The 23,919-nt window shown below is 32.7% G+C and overlaps 1 protein-coding gene across 8 annotated transcripts in view; it reads left to right on the forward strand.

Annotated features, from left to right (window-relative positions):
* LOC137413458 (receptor-type tyrosine-protein phosphatase H-like) overlaps nucleotides 1-23,919 on the forward strand; it is a 308,008-nt gene that overhangs the window by 266,481 nt on the left and 17,608 nt on the right. For 7 of the 8 annotated variants that reach the window (XM_078774405.1, XM_078774399.1, XM_078774401.1 and 4 more), the window contains 2 exons: nucleotides 13,403-13,473; nucleotides 13,593-13,727. In XM_078774405.1, coding sequence (XP_078630531.1) covers nucleotides 13,403-13,473; nucleotides 13,593-13,727 — 206 coding nt within the window. Of the gene's footprint in view, nucleotides 1-13,402; nucleotides 13,474-13,592; nucleotides 13,728-18,373; nucleotides 18,532-23,919 lie in introns of all 8 variants that reach the window. The other variant, XM_078774403.1, reaches the window with a different exon arrangement.

Raw genomic sequence — 23,919 nt, forward strand, 5'->3', positions numbered from 1 at the left:
ATTTTATCTCTTACACATTAATTTTATTAAGACTTATTTTAGGTCTTGCACGTTAATTTTATTGTTATTTTAGCTCTTACACGTTAATTTTATTAAGAGTTATTTTAGCTCTTACACGTTAATTTTATTAAGTTATTTTAGCTCTTACACGTTAATTTTATGAAGTTATTTTAGCTCTTACACGTTAATTTTATTAAGAGTTATTATAGCTCTTACACATTAATTTTATTAAGTTATTTTAGCTCTTACACGTTAATTTTATTAAGAGTTATTTTATCTCTTACACGTTAATTTTATTAAGACTTATTTTAGCTCTTACACGTTAATTTTATTGTTATTTTAGCTCTTACACGTTAATTTTATTAAGTTATTTTAGCTCTTACACGTTAATTTTAAGTTATTTTAGCTCTCACACGTTAATTTTATTAAGTTATTTTAGCTCTTACACGTTAATTTTATTAAGTTATTTTAGCTCTCACACGTTAATTTTATTAAGTTATTTTAGCTCTTACACATTAATTTTATTAAGAGTTATTTTATCTCTTACACGTTAATTTTATTAAGACTTATTTTAGCTCTTACACGTTAATTTTATTGTTATTTTAGCTCTTACACGTTAATTTTATTAAGTTATTTTAGCTCTTACACGCTAATTTTATTAAGTTATTTTATCTCTTACACGTTAATTTTATTAAGAGTTATTTTATCTCTTACACATTAATTTTATTAAGACTTATTTTAGGTCTTGCACGTTAATTTTATTGTTATTTTAGCTCTTACACGTTAATTTTATTACGAGTTATTTTAGCTCTGACACGTTAATTTTATTAAGAGTTATTTTAGCTCTTACACGTTAATTTTATGAAGTTATTTTAGCTCTTACACGTTAATTTTATGAAGTTATTTTAGCTCTTACACGTTAATTTTCTTAAGTTATTTTAGCTCTTACACGTTAATTTTATTGGTATTTTAGCTCTTACACGTTAATTTTATTGGTATTTTATCTCTTACACGTTAATTTTATTAAGTTATTTTAGCTCTTACACGTTAATTTTATTGTTATTTTAGCTCTTACACGTTAATTTTATTAAGAGTTATTTTAGCTCTTACACGTTAATTTTATTAAGTTATTTTAGGTCTTACACGTTAATTTTATTGTTATTTTAGCTCTTACATGTTAATTTTATTACGAGTTATTTTAGCTTTTACACGTTAATTTTATTAAGAGTTATTTTAGCTCTTACACGTTAATTTTATTAAGTTATTTTAGCTCTTACACGTTAATTTTATTGTTATTTTAGCTCTTACACGTTAATTTTATTAAGAGTTATTTTAGCTCTTACCCGTTAATTTTATTAAGTTATTTTAGCTCTTACACGTTAATTTTATTAAGTTATTTTATCTCTTGCACGTTAATTTTATTAAGAGTTATTTTATCTCTTACACGTTAATTTTATTAAGACTTATTTTAGCTCTTACACGTTCATTTTATGTTATTTTAGCTCTTACACGTTAATTTTATTACGAGTTATTTTAGCTCTTACACGTTAATTTTATTAAGAGTTATTTTAGCTCTTACACGTTAATTTTATTGTTATTTTAGCTCTTACACGTTAATTTTATTAAGAGTTATTTTAGCTCTTACACGTTAATTTTATGAAGTTATTTTAGCTCTTACACATTAATTTTATTAAGAGTTATTTTAGCTCTTACACATTAATTTTATTAAGTTATTTTAGCTCTTACACGTTAATTTTATTAAGAGTTATTTTATCTCTTACAAGTTAATTTTATTAAGACTTATTTTAGCTCTTACACGTTAATTTTATTAAGAGTTATTTTAGCTCTTACACGTTAATTTTATTAAGTTATTTTAGCTCTTACACGTTAATTTTATGTTATTTTAGCTCTTACACGTTAATTTTATTACGAGTTATTTTAGCTCTTACACGTTAATTTTATTAAGAGTTATTTTATCTCTTACACGTTAATTTTATTAAGACTTATTTTAGCTCTTACACGTTAATTTTATTAAGAGTTATTTTAGCTCTTACACGTTAATTTTATTAAGTTATTTTAGCTCTTACACATTAATTTTATGTTATTTTAGCTCTTACACGTTAATTTTATTACGAGTTATTTTAGCTCTTACACGTTAATTTTATTAAGAGTTATTTTAGCTCTTACACGTTAATTTTATTGTTATTTTAGCTCTTACACGTTAATTTTATTAAGAGTTATTTTAGCTCTTACACGTTAATTTTATTAAGTTATTTTAGCTCTTACACGTTAATTTTATGAAGTTATTTTAGCTCTTACACGTTAATTTTATTAAGAGTTATTATAGCTCTTACACATTAATTTTATTAAGTTATTTTAGCTCTTACACGTTAATTTTATTAAGAGTTATTTTATCTCTTACACGTTAATTTTATTAAGACTTATTTTAGCTCTTACACGTTAATTTTATTGTTATTTTAGCTCTTACACGTTAATTTTATTAAGTTATTTTAGCTCTTACACGTTAATTTTATTAAGTTATTTTAGCTCTCACACGTTAATTTTATTAAGTTATTTTAGCTCTTACACGTTAATTTTATTAAGTTATTTTAGCTCTCACACGTTAATTTTATTAAGTTATTTTAGCTCTTACACGTTAATTTTATTAAGAGTTATTTTATCTCTTACACGTTAATTTTATTAAGACTTATTTTAGCTCTTACACGTTAATTTTATTGTTATTTTAGCTCTTACACGTTAATTTTATTAAGTTATTTTAGCTCTTACACGTTAATTTTATTAAGTTATTTTATCTCTTACACGTTAATTTTATTAAGAGTTATTTTATCTCTTACACATTAATTTTATTAAGACTTATTTTAGGTCTTGCACGTTAATTTTATTGTTATTTTAGCTCTTACACGTTAATTTTATTAAGAGTTATTTTAGCTCTTACACGTTAATTTTATTAAGTTATTTTAGCTCTTACACGTTAATTTTATGAAGTTATTTTAGCTCTTACACGTTAATTTTATTAAGAGTTATTATAGCTCTTACACATTAATTTTATTAAGTTATTTTAGCTCTTACACGTTAATTTTATTAAGAGTTATTTTATCTCTTACACGTTAATTTTATTAAGACTTATTTTAGCTCTTACACGTTAATTTTATTGTTATTTTAGCTCTTACACGTTAATTTTATTAAGTTATTTTAGCTCTTACACGTTAATTTTAAGTTATTTTAGCTCTCACACGTTAATTTTATTAAGTTATTTTAGCTCTTACACGTTAATTTTATTAAGTTATTTTAGCTCTCACACGTTAATTTTATTAAGTTATTTTAGCTCTTACACATTAATTTTATTAAGAGTTATTTTATCTCTTACACGTTAATTTTATTAAGACTTATTTTAGCTCTTACACGTTAATTTTATTGTTATTTTAGCTCTTACACGTTAATTTTATTAAGTTATTTTAGCTCTTACACGTTAATTTTATTAAGTTATTTTATCTCTTACACGTTAATTTTATTAAGAGTTATTTTATCTCTTACACATTAATTTTATTAAGACTTATTTTAGGTCTTGCACGTTAATTTTATTGTTATTTTAGCTCTTACACGTTAATTTTATTACGAGTTATTTTAGCTCTGACACGTTAATTTTATTAAGAGTTATTTTAGCTCTTACACGTTAATTTTATGAAGTTATTTTAGCTCTTACACGTTAATTTTATGAAGTTATTTTAGCTCTTACACGTTAATTTTCTTAAGTTATTTTAGCTCTTACACGTTAATTTTATTGGTATTTTAGCTCTTACACGTTAATTTTATTGGTATTTTATCTCTTACACGTTAATTTTATTAAGTTATTTTAGCTCTTACACGTTAATTTTATTGTTATTTTAGCTCTTACACGTTAATTTTATTAAGAGTTATTTTAGCTCTTACACGTTAATTTTATTAAGTTATTTTAGGTCTTACACGTTAATTTTATTGTTATTTTAGCTCTTACATGTTAATTTTATTACGAGTTATTTTAGCTCTTACACGTTAATTTTATTAAGAGTTATTTTAGCTCTTACACGTTAATTTTATTAAGTTATTTTAGCTCTTACACGTTAATTTTATTGTTATTTTAGCTCTTACACGTTAATTTTATTAAGAGTTATTTTAGCTCTTACCCGTTAATTTTATTAAGTTATTTTAGCTCTTACACGTTAATTTTATTAAGTTATTTTATCTCTTGCACGTTAATTTTATTAAGAGTTATTTTATCTCTTACACGTTAATTTTATTAAGACTTATTTTTGCTCTTACACGTTCATTTTATGTTATTTTAGCTCTTACACGTTAATTTTATTACGAGTTATTTTAGCTCTTACACGTTAATTTTATTAAGAGTTATTTTAGCTCTTACACGTTAATTTTATTGTTATTTTAGCTCTTACACGTTAATTTTATTAAGAGTTATTTTAGCTCTTACACGTTAATTTTATGAAGTTATTTTAGCTCTTACACATTAATTTTATTAAGAGTTATTTTAGCTCTTACACATTAATTTTATTAAGTTATTTTAGCTCTTACACGTTAATTTTATTAAGAGTTATTTTATCTCTTACACGTTAATTTTATTAAGACTTATTTTAGCTCTTACACATTAATTTTATTGTTATTTTAGCTCTTACACGTTAATTTTATTAAGAGTTATTTTAGCTCTTACACGTTAATTTTATTAAGTTATTTTAGCTCTTACACGTTAATTTTATTAAGTTATTTTAGCTCTTACACGTTAATTTTATTAAGAGTTATTTTAGCTCTTACACGTTAATTTTATTAAGTTATTTTAGCTCTTACACGTTAATTTTATTAAGAGTTATTTTATCTCTTACACGTTAATTTTATTAAGACTTATTTTAGCTCTTACACGTTAATTTTATTGTTATTTTAGCTCTTACACTTTAATTTTATTAAGAGTTATTTTAGCTCTTACACGTTAATTTTATTAAGTTATTTTAGCTCTTACACGTTAATTTTATTAAGTTATTTTATCTCTTACACGTTAATTTTATTAAGTTATTTTATCTCTTACACGTTAATTTTATTAAGAGTTATTTTAGCTCCTACACGTTAATTTTATTGTTATTTTAGCTCTTACACGTTAATTTTATTAAGAGTTATTTTAGCTCTTACACGTTAATTTTATTAAGTTATTTTAGCTCTTACACGTTAATTTTATGAAGTTATTTTAGCTCTTACACGTTAATTTTATTAAGAGTTATTTTAGCTCTTACACATTAATTTTATTAAGTTATTTTAGCTCTTACACGTTAATTTTATTAAGAGTTATTTTATCTCTTACACGTTAATTTTATTAAGACTTATTTTAGCTCTTACACGTTAATTTTATTAAGAGTTATTTTAGCTCTTACACGTTAATTTTATTAAGTTATTTTAGCTCTTACACGTTAATTTTATGTTATTTTAGCTCTTACACGTTAATTTTATTACGAGTTATTTTAGCTCTTACACGTTAATTTTATTAAGAGTTATTTTATCTCTTACACGTTAATTTTATTAAGACTTATTTTAGCTCTTACACGTTAATTTTATTAAGAGTTATTTTAGCTCTTACACGTTAATTTTATTAAGTTATTTTAGCTCTTACACGTTAATTTTATGTTATTTTAGCTCTTACACGTTAATTTTATTACGAGTTATTTTAGCTCTTACACGTTAATTTTATTAAGAGTTATTTTAGCTCTTACACGTTAATTTTATTGTTATTTTAGCTCTTACACATTAATTTTATTAAGAGTTATTTTAGCTCTTACACGTTAATTTTATTAAGTTATTTTAGCTCTTACACGTTAATTTTATGAAGTTATTTTAGCTCTTACACGTTAATTTTATTAAGAGTTATTATAGCTCTTACACATTAATTTTATAAAGTTATTTTAGCTCTTACACGTTAATTTTATTAAGAGTTATTTTATCTCTTACACGTTAATTTTATTAAGACTTATTTTAGCTCTTACACGTTAATTTTATTGTTATTTTAGCTCTTACACGTTAATTTTATTAAGTTATTTTAGCTCTTACACGTTAATTTTATTAAGTTATTTTAGCTCTCACACGTTAATTTTATTAAGTTATTTTAGCTCTTACACGTTAATTTTATTAAGTTATTTTAGCTCTCACACGTTAATTTTATTAAGTTATTTTAGCTCTTACACGTTAATTTTATTAAGAGTTATTTTATCTCTTACACGTTAATTTTATTAAGACTTATTTTAGCTCTTACACGTTAATTTTATTGTTATTTTAGCTCTTACACGTTAATTTTATTAAGTTATTTTAGCTCTTACACGTTAATTTTATTAAGTTATTTTATCTCTTACACGTTAATTTTATTAAGAGTTATTTTATCTCTTACACATTAATTTTATTAAGACTTATTTTAGGTCTTGCACGTTAATTTTATTGTTATTTTAGCTCTAACACGTTAATTTTATTACTAGTTATTTTAGCTCTGACACGTTAATTTTATTAAGAGTTATTTTAGCTCTTACACGTTAATTTTATGAAGTTATTTTAGCTCTTACACGTTAATTTTATGAAGTTATTTTAGCTCTTACACGTTAATTTTCTTAAGTTATTTTAGCTCTTACACGTTAATTTTATTGGTATTTTAGCTCTTACACGTTAATTTTATTGGTATTTTATCTCTTACACGTTAATTTTATTAAGTTATTTTAGCTCTTACACGTTAATTTTATTGTTATTTTAGCTCTTACACGTTAATTTTATTAAGAGTTATTTTAGCTCTTACACGTTAATTTTATTAAGTTATTTTAGCTCTTACACGTTCATTTTATTAAGTTATTTTAGCTCTTACACGTTAATTTTATTAAGAGTTATTTTAGCTCTTACACGTTAATTTTATTAAGTTATTTTAGCTCTTACACATTAATTTTATTAAGAGTTATTTTATCTCTTACACGTTAATTTTATTAAGACTTATTTTAGCTCTTACACGTTAATTTTATTGTTATTTTAGCTCTTACACGTTAATTTTATTAAGAGTTATTTTAGCTCTTACACGTTAATTTTATGCAGTTATTTTAGCTCTTACACGTTAATTTTATTAAGAGTTATTTTATCTCTTACACATTAATTTTATCAAGACTTATTTTAGCTCTTACACGTTAATTTTATTGTTATTTTAGCTCTTACACTTTAATTTTATTAAGAGTTATTTTAGCTCTTACACGTTAATTTTATTAAGTTATTTTAGCTCTTACACGTTAATTTTATTAAGTTATTTTATCTCTTACACGTTAATTTTATTAAGAGTTATTTTATCTCTTACACGTTAATTTTATTAAGACTTATTTTAGCTCTTACACGTTAATTTTATTGTTATTTTAGCTCTTACACGTTAATTTTATTAAGAGTTATTTTAGCTCTTACACGTTAATTTTATTAAGTTATTTTAGCTCTTACACGTTAATTTTATGAAGTTATTTTAGCTCTTACACGTTAATTTTATTAAGAGTTATTTTAGCTCTTACACATTAATTTTATGAAGTTATTTTAGCTCTTACACGTTAATTTTATTAAGAGTTATTTTATCTCTTACACGTTAATTTTATTACGACTTATTTTAGCTCTTACACGTTAATTTTATTGTTATTTTAGCTCTTACACGTTAATTTTATTAAGAGTTATTTTAGCTCTTACACGTTAATTTTATTAAGTTATTTTAGCTCTTACACGTTAATTTTATTAAGTTATTTTAGCTCTCACACGTTAATTTTATTAAGTTATTTTAGCTCTTACACGTTAATTTTATTAAGAGTTATTTTATCTCTTACACGTTAATTTTATTAAGACTTATTTTAGCTCTTACATGTTAATTTTATTGTTATTTTAGCTCTTACACGTTAATTTTATTAAGAGTTATTTTAGCTCTTACACGTTCATTTTATTAAGTTATTTTAGCTCTTACACGTTAATTTTATTAAGTTATTTTATCTCTTACACGTTAATTTTATTAAGAGTTATTTTATCTCTTACACGTTAATTTTATTAAGACTTATTTTAGGTCTTACACGTTAATTTTATTGTTATTTTAGCTCTTACACGTTAATTTTATTACGAGTTATTTTAGCTCTTACACGTTAATTTTATTAAGAGTTATTTTAGCTCTTACACGTTAATTTTATGAAGTTATTTTAGCTCTTACACGTTAATTTTATTAAGAGTTATTTTAGCTCTTACACGTTAATTTTATTAAGTTATTTTAGCTCTTACACGTTAATTTTATTAAGAGTTATTTTAGCTCTTACACATTAATTTTATGAAGTTATTTTAGCTCTTACACGTTAATTTTATTAAGAGTTATTTTAGCTCTTACACGTTAATTTTATTAAGTTATTTTAGCTCTTACACGTTAATTTTATTAAGTTATTTTATCTCTTACACATTAATTTTATTAAGAGTTATTTTAGCTCTTACACGTTAATTTTATTAAGTTATTTTAGCTCTTACACGTTAATTTTATTAAGAGTTCTTTTAGCTCTTACACGTTAATTTTATTGTTATTTTAACTCTTACACGTTAATTTTATTAACAGCTATTTTAGCTCTTACACGTTAATTTTATTAAGTTATTTTAGCTCTTACACGTTAATTTTATTAAGTTATTTTAGCTCTTACATGTTAATTTTATTAAGAGTTATTTTAGCTCTTACACGTTAATTTTATTAAGTTATTTTAGCTCTTACACGTTAATTTTATTAAGAGTTATTTTATCTCTTACACGTTAATTTTATTAAGACTTATTTTAGCTCTTACACGTTAATTTTATTGTTATTTTAGCTCTTACACGTTAATTTTATTAAGAGTTATTTTAGCTCTTACACGTTAATTTTATTAAGTTATTTTAGCTCTTACACGTTAATTTTATTAAGTTATTTTATCTCTTACACGTTAATTTTATTAAGAGTTATTTTATCTCTTACACGTTAATTTTATTAAGACTTATTTTAGCTCTTACACGTTAATTTTATGTTATTTTAGCTCTTACACGTTAATTTTATTACGAGTTATTTTAGCTCTTACACGTTAATTTTATTAAGAGTTATTTTAGCTCTTACACGTTAATTTTATTGTTATTTTAGCTCTTACACGTTAATTTTATTAAGAGTTATTTTAGCTCTTACATGTTAATTTTATTAAGTTATTTTAGCTCTTACACGTTAATTTTATGAAGTTATTTTAGCTCTTACACGTTAATTTTATTAAGAGTTATTATAGCTCTTACACATTAATTTTATTAAGTTATTTTAGCTCTTACACGTTAATTTTATTAAGAGTTATTTTATCTCTTACACGTTAATTTTATTAAGACTTATTTTAGCTCTTACACGTTAATTTTATTGTTATTTTAGCTCTTACACGTTAATTTTATGAAGTTATTTTAGCTCTTACACGTTAATTTTATTAAGTTATTTTAGCTCTCACACGTTAATTTTATTAAGTTATTTTAGCTCTTACACGTTAATTTTATTAAGTTATTTTAGCTCTCACACGTTAATTTTATTAAGTTATTTTAGCTCTTACACGTTAATTTTATTAAGAGTTATTTTATCTCTTACACGTTAATTTTATTAAGACTTATTTTAGCTCTTACACGTTAATTTTATTGTTATTTTAGCTCTTACATGTTAATTTTATTAAGTTATTTTAGCTCTTACACGTTAATTTTATTAAGTTATTTTATCTCTTACACGTTAATTTTATTAAGAGTTATTTTATCTCTTACACATTAATTTTATTAAGACTTATTTTAGGTCTTGCACGTTAATTTTATTGTTATTTTAGCTCTTACACGTTAATTTTATTACGAGTTATTTTAGCTCTTACACGTTAATTTTATTAAGAGTTATTTTAGCTCTTACACGTTAATTTTATGAAGTTATTTTAGCTCTTACACGTTAATTTTATGAAGTTATTTTAGCTCTTACACGTTAATTTTCTTAAGTTATTTTAGCTCTTACACGTTAATTTTATTGGTATTTTAGCTCTTACACGTTAATTTTATTGGTATTTTATCTCTTACACGTTAATTTTATTAAGTTATTTTAGCTCTTACACGTTAATTTTATTGTTATTTTAGCTCTTACACGTTAATTTTATTAAGAGTTATTTTAGCTCTTACACGTTAATTTTATTAAGTTATTTTAGCTCTTACACGTTAATTTTATTAAGTTATTTTAGCTCTTACACGTTAATTTTATTAAGAGTTATTTTAGCTCTTACACGTTAATTTTATTAAGTTATTTTAGCTCTTACACGTTAATTTTATTAAGAGTTATTTTATCTCTTACACGTTAATTTTATTAAGACTTATTTTAGCTCTTACACGTTAATTTTATTGTTATTTTAGCTCTTACACGTTAATTTTATTAAGTTATTTTATCTCTTACATGTTAATTTTATTAAGAGTTATTTTAGCTCTTACACGTTAATTTTATTAAGTTATTTTAGCTCTTACACGTTAATTTTATTAAGAGTTATTTTATCTCTTACACGTTAATTTTATTAAGACTTATTTTAGCTCTTACACGTTAATTTTATTGTTATTTTAGCTCTTGCACGTTAATTTTATTAAGTTATTTTAGCTCTTACACGTTAATTTTATTGGTATTTTAGCTCTTACACATTAATTTTATTAAGTTATTTTAGCTCTTACACGAGCCTCGATCTTGTATACAAAAAATAAATAAGTAAGTAAATAAATAAATAAATAATAAATAAATAAATAAATAAATAAACAAATAAATAAATAAATAAATAAATAAATAAATAAATAAATAAATAAATCAATCAATGAAGCCTGGTGTTGGCTTAGAAGTTAGGGTGCGGCTTGGGATCCTCGGATCCTGGGTTCAAATCCCAATCGATTGCTGAATTAACACCAGGGGGGTTGAGGTTGTCTCAGCCTGTCATCCTTCCAAGGTCGGCAAATTGAGTACCAGTTCACTGGTAATTCCCTGTGTGTCGCAAGAGGCGACTAACAGGGTTGGCGGCAGGAAGGGCATCCGGCCATAAAACATTGCTTCAAAAAGGGGACCATGGTGCCCGAAAAAGGCCAACCCCTGCTCTGCGGGGAAAATGGCCTCTAAAGGTGGTTCTTCTCAAGATTTATTCTCAAAACTACATCAACAGTTATCACTTGTTTGATAGTCTCAAGTTCTACGAAATAATTGTTTTGAAATGAGCACTTTCCTTCAGCAATGAATATTGTCAATTAGTCAAACCATTGCTTTAACAAAACAAATTTGTAAACAACAATTGTACTGTGTACAACCATTCCTGTCAGTTTGTCAATTCTCAATGAAAAAACGCCAAAAAAAACTGTATGTTATTCCGAAAACTCGACAGGTTTCTAATAAACATTGCGTATGGTTCGCTTTTAAATAACAAACACCACAGTTGTCCCAAGATTGTCTACCTCTGTTCCCAGGTTGGAACCATAAATGCAGAGAATGCAATTATAATCTTTGTTAAAGGGCCGTCTATATCTGACATATGTGAAGTTGGTGGTAGGATGGGGAGTGAGGGCTAAAATAAGAATTAAAATAGCGAAGGAAGGATGATAGGAGAGAAAAAGAGAGGATACGGGAGTGCATGAAGAATGGGGTGAAGGGAAAGAATATTGAGATGAAGGAGGAGTAGTTATGGAGAGGGGGTGGGGAGAGGGCTCCAATTTTCTTCCAAATTGCCTCAATCAGTCAAATGTACCAGACTCATCACAGAGCGTTTGTGGTACAACATCGGGTGGAAGAGGTGGGATTTGTCTCAAAAGAGGACAAAATGTAGCTATTTTAAATTGTGTGTTACTCCCTGAAGATCTATATTAAATCTACTTGAATCCAGATGTTTGCGTTGATTTTAAAGATTACTGAAAGGGACAATAAAGTGACTGACTATATTACATCAAGAAAAGTTAAATAAAATACAAAATAACCAATCGGCAGCTTTTCAAAATCAGCGTTGGAAGTGGCTGCCGTAAATGGGAGAAGAGACAAGTGCACAGAGAGATACCACAGTTTGTGTTATATATACTAGCAACGGTACCCGCCCTATGGGCGGGGCTTCAATTGGGAAGCCCAAATGAAAAGGCAAAATATCAGAAATTGAAGGTTTTTATTTTATTTTAAACGATTCATATAAACATCCGTTAAATCATATCACACCCAAATCATCAAAATCTAAACAGTACATGACGCCCATTTTGAAAAAAGTTTGAATTCCGCAAAACTGAATTCGCTACACTTCTTTCTCCGTCGCACGTTTATGTGTGAAGAGTGCGCGCCGAATCTGTAACACGGAAGCGGCCGCTATACCTGTTTCTCAGTCGCTTTGCACACGCTGCCATGTTACTTCGGAGCCACACGTTTATATAGGAAGAGTTCATCAGGAGTCGATCTACTCTCTCCTGGTACGTAGAATTTCAACAAAAGCCACATCACTGTTCATATCGGTAAATATTATTCCATCGTGTTTGGGAAAATTGGAAAAACAATATAGCCTATTTTACACTAGGGGGTCCTCGGATTACCCACCCAAAATATTGTTGCGATCGGTTCAGCCGTTTTTGCGGTACCTTCGAACGGTCAGACGGACGGACATTTGGTGAATTATAGCAAGATGACTGGCAGGAGGTGCCCGACATTGCTCGGTGCTGTCCTAATCCTTTTGGAATTTTAAATAAATTAAATTTATATATATATTTATACCTAAGTCAAAAAACCTGACCTAAATCCAATCGAAAATGTGTGGCATGACTTCAAGATTTCTGTCCATCAACGCTCCCCACGCAACTTGACTGAGCTTGAACAGTTTTGTAAAGAGGAATGGGCAAATATCACCCAATCAAGGTGTGTAAAGCTGGTCGAGAACTATCCCATCAGACTCACAGCTGTAATTGCTGTGAAAGGTGCTTCCAGCAAGTATTAACTCTGGGGAGGGTGGAGAGGGATGGGGAAGAGGAGGTGGACACTTATCCAACCAAGATATTCTCGTGTTGTATTTTTAATTAATTTTCTGAAATTTGTAAAATTTGTTTTTTACATGGAAGTTGTTGGTTACGATGTGTAAATAAAGGTGGAAAAAGTCTGATTTAGTATATTTTAATTCCAGGCTCTAAGGCAACAAAAGGTGAAAATTTAAAAGGGGGTGTAGACTTTCTATAGGCACTGTACATATGGAAGTACATTACACGAATTGTGAACAGCAAGCTGTGCCGGAAGACTAATGTGAGATTTTTTACAAGGCACTTTAACCATGCCAAATCCCAAAATAATGGATTTGAGGCTTCTTCTTTTCGATAGATGACGTCACAAGAGTGATTCTCTCAAGCGAAGTTGGCAAATCGGATTACATAAATGCCAGTTTCATCCCGGTAAGATGATTATGATGCAGCAAAGCAAATGCTTACCGAATGACAACTACCACGAACAAGTTGTTCATGGGTCATCAATACCTGGAGTCCTTCCAAAAATTGTTGCTTTGTGCATCCAGGGCAAAAGCTCTCCTCGAGAGTACATCGCAAGTCAAGACCCCATGATGGGAACACTGGTAGACTTCTGGCGTATGGTCTGGGAGCTCGGAGTTACCAACATCATCATGCTCACAAAGTGTGTGGAGAATGGAAAGGTAGTCAAAGCCACATCAGCAGGATGCATGACAGAACCACACATACAAGCATGTATGAAACACCTTTACTCAACACCTAATGTTAAATACATAAATACTGTATCTACTATATAAAGCTCATTCTAACCACTGACTCACTGATATTAATGTTCGGTACCTTCCGAGTATCGTAGAAATTTGGCGTGCTGACAGACATCACAGAACTGTGGGATAGTGTCCGTAAATGAAAATTTACTGAACAAATGTAAATGCAATTACATCAACGAACAGGATTAAATAATGAAATTGATATATGTGGGAAAATGACATGCCCAGACCATCAATCAAACCCAGGTCCTCTGGAAAACCGTACCAGTGCTCTGCCATCTGAGCTATCTGGGCAATCATATGTGTGGGAAAATTGCATGCTTGGTCAGGGTCGCCCAGATAGCTCAGATGGCAGAGCACTGGTACGGGTTTCCAGAGGACCTGGCGTTCGATTCCTGGTCTGGGCATGTCATTTCCCCACATCTATCAATTTGAATGTAAATGCATCCGCTAAAAATAAGCAACCTCAATTGATATCTAGCATTTGAAAATTGCAATTTCTATCACTGTAAACTGTGAAATAAAACCTCAATCAATATCTACCATTTTAAATTTTAATTCATATCACCAAATTTTTGAAATTGAGACCTCAAAGAAAATTTAAACGTTTAAAAACCATAAACACATCCGTTAAAAAAATATATATATATATATATATATACACTCACGTGAAAAAGTAAGTACACCCCATGTAAAGTTTTGACTTTTTCAACATATTTCAACATGCAGCTATTTGATCTTCATTTCAACAATATTGATAGATAAAGGTGATATAATATAACAAATATCATGAAACATTTACATTTTGTAGTCCATTGTATAACTTAAATAAACATAAATGCAAATTTCACATGTGGAAAAAGTAAGTACACCCTTGGCTCTAATAGGTGGTATTGCCCCCTTTGGCAGAAACAACCTCAAGTAGGCGTTTCTTATAACTGTCTGCCATTCTCTGACATCGACTGGGAGGAATTGTTGCCCACTCCTCCATCCAGAATTCTTTCAGCTGTGCGATGTTTGAGGGGTTTCTTGCATGCACAGCTCGTTTCAAATCCCCCCACAACATCTCGATGGGATTTAGATCCGGGCTTTGACTTGGCCATTCCAGAACCCTCCATTTCTTTCTTTTCAGCCATTCCTTGGTGGATTTACTGGTATGTTTAGGGTCATTGTCATGTTGCAAGGTCCACCTTCAGTTGAGCTTCAAATTTCCGAAAGATGGCCTCACATTATCCTCAAGCACCCTCTGGTACAATGAAGAATTCATCGTAGATTCTATGATGGTGAGCTGCCCGGGTCCTGATGCAGCAAAGCTGCCCCAAACCATAATATTTCCACCACCATGCTTTACAGTTGGTATCAGGTTCTTGTGGTCAAATACTGTCTTTGGTTTTCACCAAACATGTCTTCTGGTACTGTGGCCAAATAGCTCAACCTTTGACTCATCTGTCCAGAGCACATTATTCCAGAAGTGCTGGTCTTTGCTGAGGTGTTCATTGGCAAACTTTAGACTTTCACTGATGTTCTTTCTGGACAGAAAAGGTTTCCTCCTGGCACACCTCCCATGTAGATCAAATTTGTGCAGCCTCTTTCTAATGGTAGACTCGTGCACTTTGACATCAACAGTGGCAAGAGCTACCTGTAGGTCCCGTGATGACATTCTGGGGTTCTTAGAGACTTATTTCAGCATCTTGCGGTCTGCTCTCGGGCTGAACTTGCTGGGGTGGCCTGGCCTGAACAAGTTGGCAGTTGTTTGTAATCTTCTCCACTTGTAGATGATCTTCCAGACAGTCGAACGATTGATTTCAAATTGTTTGGAGATCTTTTTAAATCCCTTCCCAGACTTGTAGGCATCTATATCCTTCTTTCTGAAGGCCTCAGAGAGCTCTTTTGATCTAGGCATTGTGACGCCGCACATTTCAACAACAAAGAGCAAACCAAACTAAATGTCTGAGGTTTAAATAAGACAGGTTCCTCCAAGATCCTCTCCAACGATGTTCTAATCATTTGCACCTGAGCTGGTGCACCTGATTCTAATTTTAGGTATTTGAAGTAGTGATAAATGTAGGGGTGTACTTACTTTTTCCACATGTGAAATTTGCATTTATGTTTATTTAAATTATACAATGGACTACAAAATGTAAATGTTTCATGATATTTGTTATATTAAATCACCTTTATTTATCAATATTGTTGAAATGAAGATCAAATAGCTGTATGTTGAAATATGTTGAAAAAGTCAAAACTTTACATGGGGTGTACTTACCTTTTTATTCTGTACATCTACATATATATATATATATATATATATATATATATATATATATATATATATATATATATATATATATATATATATATATATGTATAATATATATATATATATATAATATATATATATAATATATATATATATATATATATATATATATATATATATATATACGTAGTGTGTTCAAAAAGTATCCGACCTTTATTTTTTGTGCGTAAAAAAAAAAGAAGCTAGGGAGGCGTTGATTGGTGCACGTATGTAGGCGATCCTAATGCGCATGCGTGAATTTTTTCCCACCTGCAGAAGCTGTCATTCGACGGCAGACCGCCGATGAGTGAGGACATGTAAGCGAGCGCCGTCGGATTTTCGTTTTTGACAAAATGACGGAAAAACTTGAACAACGCTACTGCATCAAATTTTGTGTAAAGCTTGGCGATTCCCAAGTGGAAACAATCCGCAAGATTCAACACCGTTCATTTCATTATGAAGGAGGATTTGGGCTTCAGGAGAATCTCAGCGAAGTTCGTACCAAAGCTGCTAACGATTGAGCAGAAGCAACTCCGTTTGGAGATCGCACAGGACATGCTGGAGACTGTGAACAGCGATCCCAGCTTCCTCAACACAGTGATCACTGGCGATGAGTCATGGGTTTATGTGTACGACCCAGAAACCAAGTTGCAGTCATCACAATGGAAGCATCCAACATCCCGAGGCCAAAAAACACAAAATTTGATGCAGTAGCGTTGTTCAAGTTTTTCCGTCATTTTGTCAAAAACGAAAATCCGACGGCGCTCACTTACATGTCCTCACTCATCGGCGGTCTGCCGTCGAATGACAGCTTCTGCAGGTGGGAAAAAATTCACGCGTGCACATTAGGATCGCCTACATACGTGCACCAATCAACGCCTCCCTAGCTTCTTTTTTTTACGCACGAAAAATAAAGGTCGGATACTTTTTGAACACAGTAGTATATATATATATATATATATATATATATATATATATACATACATAAACACACACACACACACACACACACACACACACACACACACACACACACACACACAGAATCAGTCCCAACATTCACACGTTCACCATATTCGCGGTAGATAAAATGTGACCTGCTTCTACATTCGCATTCGCGGCCTTGTGTCCCGCGTATTCACGGTTTTTTGCGGGCGAAAAAAATTATTTCCAGTGGTAGTAGCGGCGGTAGTCGTGGCAGTAGTAGTAGTAGTAGTCGCCGTAGGAGTAATAGTAGCAGATGTGGTAGTAGTATAGCAGTAGCAACGGTAGTAGTAGCGGTGGTGGTAGTAGTAGCGGCAGTAGTAGTAGTAGTAGTGGTAGTGGTAGTAGTAGTAGTAGTAGTAGTAGTAGTAGTAGTAGTAGTAGTAGTAGTAGTAGTAGCAGTAGTAGCAGTAGTTTTGTTGGAAAGACAACAGAGGTTTGCACTCAGGAAAGTTCAGGCAAACATAAGTTTCCTGTTTAATGTCGTTCAACTTCCTCATCCCTGCAAGTCCATGGTTTGAACTGCAGTAGACAAGGTAGAGCATTTTAAAGAGAAAGCACTACCAAGACAGATGGAGAGTTAAAAGAACACCAAAAATACAAAATGACACCTTTAAACAAATAATAGCAAGGTACCTTGTGGGGAAACACTAAAAAGTGCATTATGTACTGTCCAGACTTCTATAAAATTCCCGACAGATCGGGAATATTGTGCCACCTTAAACTCAGAAGTGATTCGTGAATGTAGCAAAGTTCTCAGGCATACAAAACAACACTGCACGACATTGCTTTCAATCTCCCACTTTCTAGTTTTATATATTGCAAGTTTTGCAGATGCGAAAACAAAGTTAACCAAGAGATCCCGTGATCGACTCTCTTTCTTCACCGGGTTACCAAAAATAAAAAGTGTTGGGGAGAAATGAAGCCAAAAACGCAAGAGCAGGTTTTTCACCAGCAAAAACACCAGTTGAAGACGTGGACATTGCAGATATATGTGGTAAATGGTTTCTGCTTGCCTACAGAAGCAACATCCATGAGAGTGCTTGTGAAGTGTTGCAGGAGAACTCCAGAACTTAGTGCCCCATGAAGCAACCGCCAACTTAGGTCCCCAACCACCCTTGTTGTTGGGTAGAGATAAAGAGATTCCCAACTTGGATGGACAGGCAAAGGAGACAGAAGAACCTCACGCCACGGAGTGTCCATGCGATTTGCTAACGCAACAAAGTGGAGTGAGTGGATTACTCGCCCATATATTTCCTCCCTTGATGTGTTACAGAAGGGCACCCCAGCCATGCCAGGGACCTTGCTCATATTATGCGGAGGTGGCGCAGGGAAAGGATCGCATCCATGCGGTTTCATTGTAAAAGCCATGGAAGTAGGAGGGCAAAGCTGCATAGCATCCTCACCTTCGTAAGGCTTCTCCAGGTACTCCAGGTAATCAGGAGGCAGTGACTTTTTAAACTATTGGAGTATCCTAAAAGGAACTATTATTGTCTGCAAGTCTACCTTTGCTGCAAGTTCCTCTGGTAAGAGAATGCCATTGTCGTAATATTTTTCAACAAGAGTTTTCTCCTTACACTGATGGAAGCTAGCAGTGGGGCTTGTAGTAGAGGGTTCAAGAAAAGCGGCTCTTCCAGCAGGTCTTTCCCAGGGTGGGGACCATTTGTTCTGGTCATTTCAATTGTATACCAGATTACCAGGCCTTCAGCATTTCCTGATAAAAAGAAGGCAATGGGTCACTGGAAATGTTTTTGCGGTTGATACTGAAAATTTGCCTTTTATACCCTAGGCCGAGCACTTTACTGAAAAAGTATGATGCCAGCGTGCACCATTGTGGTGTTGGGTTTGCATAAAGGTATCGTTTAATTGTCTGTAGCCTGAAGGTGTAAAAGTGGCTTCGAAGGCAGGGAAAACCCTGTCCACCTTCAGCAAGAGACACGCTCAGGATTCCCAGAGATACCCAATGCTGCCCATTCCAAAAGCAGTCCACCAACTTCCTTTGCATCTTAGCCAGAAACCAATCAGGAACACTTATGCAAGAAAGCCTGAACAACAGTTTGGGAAGGACAAATTGTTTCAGTAAAAGAGCTCTCCCATGTAAAGATAGGATCCTTAATAATCCATTCCAATCTCTCAGCTTCACCTGCATTTTCCCTTCCAGAGTGATCCAATTGCGAATTGATGAGCCATTACGACAGATTGACAAATAGACCCCCAAATGTTCGAGTTCCTGGTGACTCCATGTTAATTGCTGAAACAGCATAGGGAGTTCGCCTATCTGCATCGATCCAACCAGTAGTCCAGAGCTCTTCTGCCAGTTTATTGGAGCAGAGGATGCTGCCGAGTAGATTTTCTGACAGTCATAATCTGTTTGCATGTCTCTTGCACTTCCCGCAAACACGAGAACATCATCAGCATAAGCAGAAAGAAAGAAGGGACTATTACAGCCCGGTACCATGATGCCAGTTAACCTTCGCCTCATCAGACAGAGAAAAGGCTCAATACACAAGTAATATAGCTGGCCAGACAGAGGACGGTTGCCTTATTCCACTCTCAAAAGGAAGAGGTGCGAGTAAGAAATCATCAACTTTAATGAGGCACTCTGCAGAAGTGTAAAGTGTCCGAAGCATACCTACATATCTCCTCCCTAACCCGAAGGATAGCAAGGTCTCAAAAAGGTAGTCATGGTTCACTCGGTTAAATGCTTTCTCCTGATCGAAAGAGAGGAACCCAATTTGAGTTTTAGTCATGCATGCATCGTGTATCAAGTCCCTGATCAGATATACAGTCATGTGAAAAAGTAAGTACACCCCATGTAAAGTTTTGACTTTTTCAACATACTTCAACATACAGCTATTTGATCTTCATTTCAACAATATTGATAGATAAAGGTGATATAATATAACAAATATCATGAAACATTTACATTTTGTAGTCCATTGTATAATTTAAATAAACATAAATGTAAATTTCGCATGTGGAAAAATAAGTACACCCCTACATTTATCACTACTTCAAATACCTAAAATTAGAATCAGGTGCACCAGCTCAGGTGCAAATGATTAGAACATCGTCAGAGAGGATCTTGGAGGAACCTGTCTTATTTAAACCTCAGACATTTAGTTTGGTTTGCTCTTTGTTGTTGAAGTGTGCAGCGTCACTATGTCGAGATCAAAAGAGCTCTCAGAGGCCTTCAGAAAGAAGTTTATAGATTCCTACGAGTCTGGGAAGGGATTTTAAAAAATCTCCAAACAATTTGAAATCAATCATTCGACTGTCCGGAAGATCATCTACAAGTGGAGAAGATTCCAAACAACTGCCAACTTGTTCAGGCCAGGCCGCCCCAGGAAGTTCAGCCCGAGAGCAGACCGCAAGATGCTGAAAGAAGTCTCTAAGAACCCCAGAATGTCATTACGGGACCGACAGGTAGCTCTTGCCACTGTTGATGTCAAAGTGCATGAGTCTACCATTAGAAAGAGGCTGCACAAATTTGATCTACATGGGAGGTATGCCAGGAGGAAACCTTTGCTGTCCAGAAAGAACATCAGGGCAAGACTAAAGTTTGCCAATGAACACCTCGGCAAAGACCAGCACTTCTGGAACAATGTGCTCTGGACAGATGAGTCAAAGGTAGAGCTATTTGGCCACAGTACCAGTAGACATGTTTGGTGAAAACCAAAGACAGCATTTGACCACAAGAACCTGATACCAACTGTAAAGCATGGTGGTTTAAATATTATGGTTTGGGGCAGCTTTGCTGCATCAGGGCCTGGGCAGCTCGCAATCATAGAAGCCACTATGAATTCTTCATTGTACCAGAGGGTGCTTGAGGATAATGTGAGGCCATCTGTCGGAAAGTTGAAGCTCAAACGAAGGGAGACCTTGCAACATGACAATGACCCTAAACAAACCAGTAAATCCACCAAGAAATGGCTGAAAAGAAAGAAATGGAGGGTTCTGGAATGGCCAAGTCAAAGCCCGGATCTAAATCCCATCGAGATGTTGTGGGGGGATTTGAAACGAGCTGTGCATGCAAGAAACCCCTCAAACATCGCACAGCTGAAAGAATTCTGCATGGAGGAGTGGGCAAAAATTTCTCCCAGTCGATGTCACAGACTGGTAGACAGTTATAAGAAACGCCTACTTGAGGTTGTTTCTGCCAAAGGGGGCAATACCACCTAACAGAGCCGCCAGGGGTGTACTTACTTTTTCCACATGTGAAATTTGCATTTATGTTTATTTAAATTATACAATGGACTACAAAATGTAAATGTTTCATGATATTTGTTATATTATATCACCTTTATCTAGCAATATTGTTGAAATGAAGATCAAATAGCTGTATGTTTAAATATGTTGAAAAAGTCAAAACTTTACATGGGGTGTACTTACTTTTTTACGTGACCGTATGACTGGTCAGAAACCACTAATTTTATCAACACAGGTCCCAGACGATTTGAAAACACTTTTGCCATTATTTTGTAGTCCACACATAACAGAGACACCGGATGATAGTTCCTCATATCTCTCAAGTTTCCCTCCTTCGGAATCAAAGCCAAGGTTGCTCGACGCCAAGACTGTGGCATTTGGCCTGTATCACATGCTTCCTGGGATACGCTCAGGTAGTCATGTCCAATCAGATCCCAGACTTTTTTTGTAGAACTCGCAAGATAGGCCATCAATTCCAGGGGACCTATCCACCGACAGATTCTGTAGAGCAGTCGTAAATTCCTCCAGAGTTAAAGGAGCCTCTAGTTGTTCTCGATCCTCTGGAACAGCCACTGGGAGGCTATTCCACAAAGTGCCACAAGCATTAGCGTCCACACTTTTCCCCAAGTACAGCTGTGCATAAAAGGCTCAAATTCGTTCATGAACACTTCTGCAATTATCAAGTACATAGCCATCTTCAGCCAGAACACTGCATATCGTCTTAGATAGACCCTTGCATTGTTCCAAAGCGTTAATGTAGCTCAGGGAGCATTCCCCTTCGAATAGTAGCGTACTCATCAACCGCGAGCGCATATACGCTCCCCGGGTCTTTCCAGTGCTATACACTTTCAGGGTGTTCTTTTTTCCTTCATAGCTTTGCAATTCAGCAGCCAGGGGTAAGTGTTGTCAGACGACACTCGAGAGGCAACAACTCCTCTTCTAGCCTCCTTAACTCCATCCCAAGTGTTTGCTCGGTCCGTATGAGTACTCCTGGCACAACAATTTCAGCCGCACCTTCCCCACATCCCACCAGCTTCCAAGCGAGCAGAAATCTCCTTTTCTGCTTCTCCACACCTGCCAAAAGTTATGAAATACTGAAAGAAAACCTTAATCGTGAACTAAGGCATTGTTGAAGTGCCAGAGACTTGTACCGTGCCTTGTCTCAGCAAGAGAAAGCTTTATCCAGATTATGATCCATAAAATGTGCGAATTTGATACCGCAGTCAATGATATTCCTGCACCAACGATAAGACAGATAGATTCTGTCTAGTCGGGATTGCGAGATATGGCCACTCCTGATGCTAGTGTATGTAAATGACCTGTCTGTGGGGTGTTGTATGTGCCAAATGTCTCTCAGGTTTAACTACATTATTGCTTCTTGTAAAGCTTTAGCAGAAGGACCATGCGGCTCTTGACCCACGTGATCGAGTGAGGGATTGAAAGTGCAGTTAAAGTCACCTCCAATAATTACGAATTCTTCGTCAGGTAAGGTAAGCATAAATCTCCGCATGTGGTAAAAGAAACGCACTCTCCCAGCTCCAACACATGGCGCATAAATGTTCACGAGGTTAATAACAACATCCTCAACCCGTATTTTCACATGTAACAAGCGTTACGCCTCGGTCCCCCGTCGGGGAAGTGATGTGAGTTGACAAAGTGGAAGACGCAGAAAACATGCTATGATATGATATTTCGCTCACAAGGTTCAGACATACATGGAGGCGGCCATCTTGGATTTTGACGTGGCGACCCAATTTTCTATAGCGTTCTTCCTTATGCCTAGATACACCCACACACCAGATTAGAAGTTGGTACTTCGCTTATTTTTCAAGATATTCCGCTCACAAGGTTCAGACTTACATGGCGGCGGCCATCTTGGATTTTGACGTGGCGACCCAATTTTCTATAGCGTTCTTCCTTATGCCTAGATACACCCACACACCACATTAGAAGTTGGTACTTCGCTTGTTTTTCGAGATATTTCGCTCACAAGGTTCAGACATATATATGGTGGCGGCCATCTTGGATTTTGACGTGGCGACCCAATTTTCAATAGCGTTCTTCCTTATGCCGAGATACACCCACACACCAAATTAGAAGTTGGTACTTCGCTCATTTTTCAAGATATTCATCTCACAAGGTTCAGACATACATGGCGGCGGCCATCTTGGATTTTGACGTGGCGACCCAATTTTAAACAGCCTTCTTGCTTGTGCCTAGATACACCCACACACCAGATTAGAAGTTGGTACTTCGCTTATTTTTCGAGATATTTCGCTCACAAGGTTCAGACATACATGGCGGCGGCCATCTTGGATTTTGACGTGGCGACCCAATTTTAAACAGCCTTCTTGCTTGTGCCTAGATACACCCACACACCAGATTAGAAGTTTGTACTTCGCTTATTTTTCGAGATATTTTGCTCACAAGGTTCAGACATATATGGTGGTGGCCATCTTGGATTTTGAATGTGGCGACCCAATTTTCAATAGCGTTCTTCCTTTTGCCTAGGTACACCCACACACCAAATTAGAAGTTGGTACTTCGCTTATTTTTCGAGATATTTCGCTCACAAGGTTCAGACATATATATGGTGGCGGCCATCTTGGATTT

This window comes from Myxine glutinosa, chromosome 3 (genome assembly GCF_964187855.1).
Source record: "Myxine glutinosa chromosome 3, kmMyxGlut1.1, whole genome shotgun sequence".
NCBI classification, from domain to species: Eukaryota; Metazoa; Chordata; class Myxini; order Myxiniformes; family Myxinidae; genus Myxine; species Myxine glutinosa.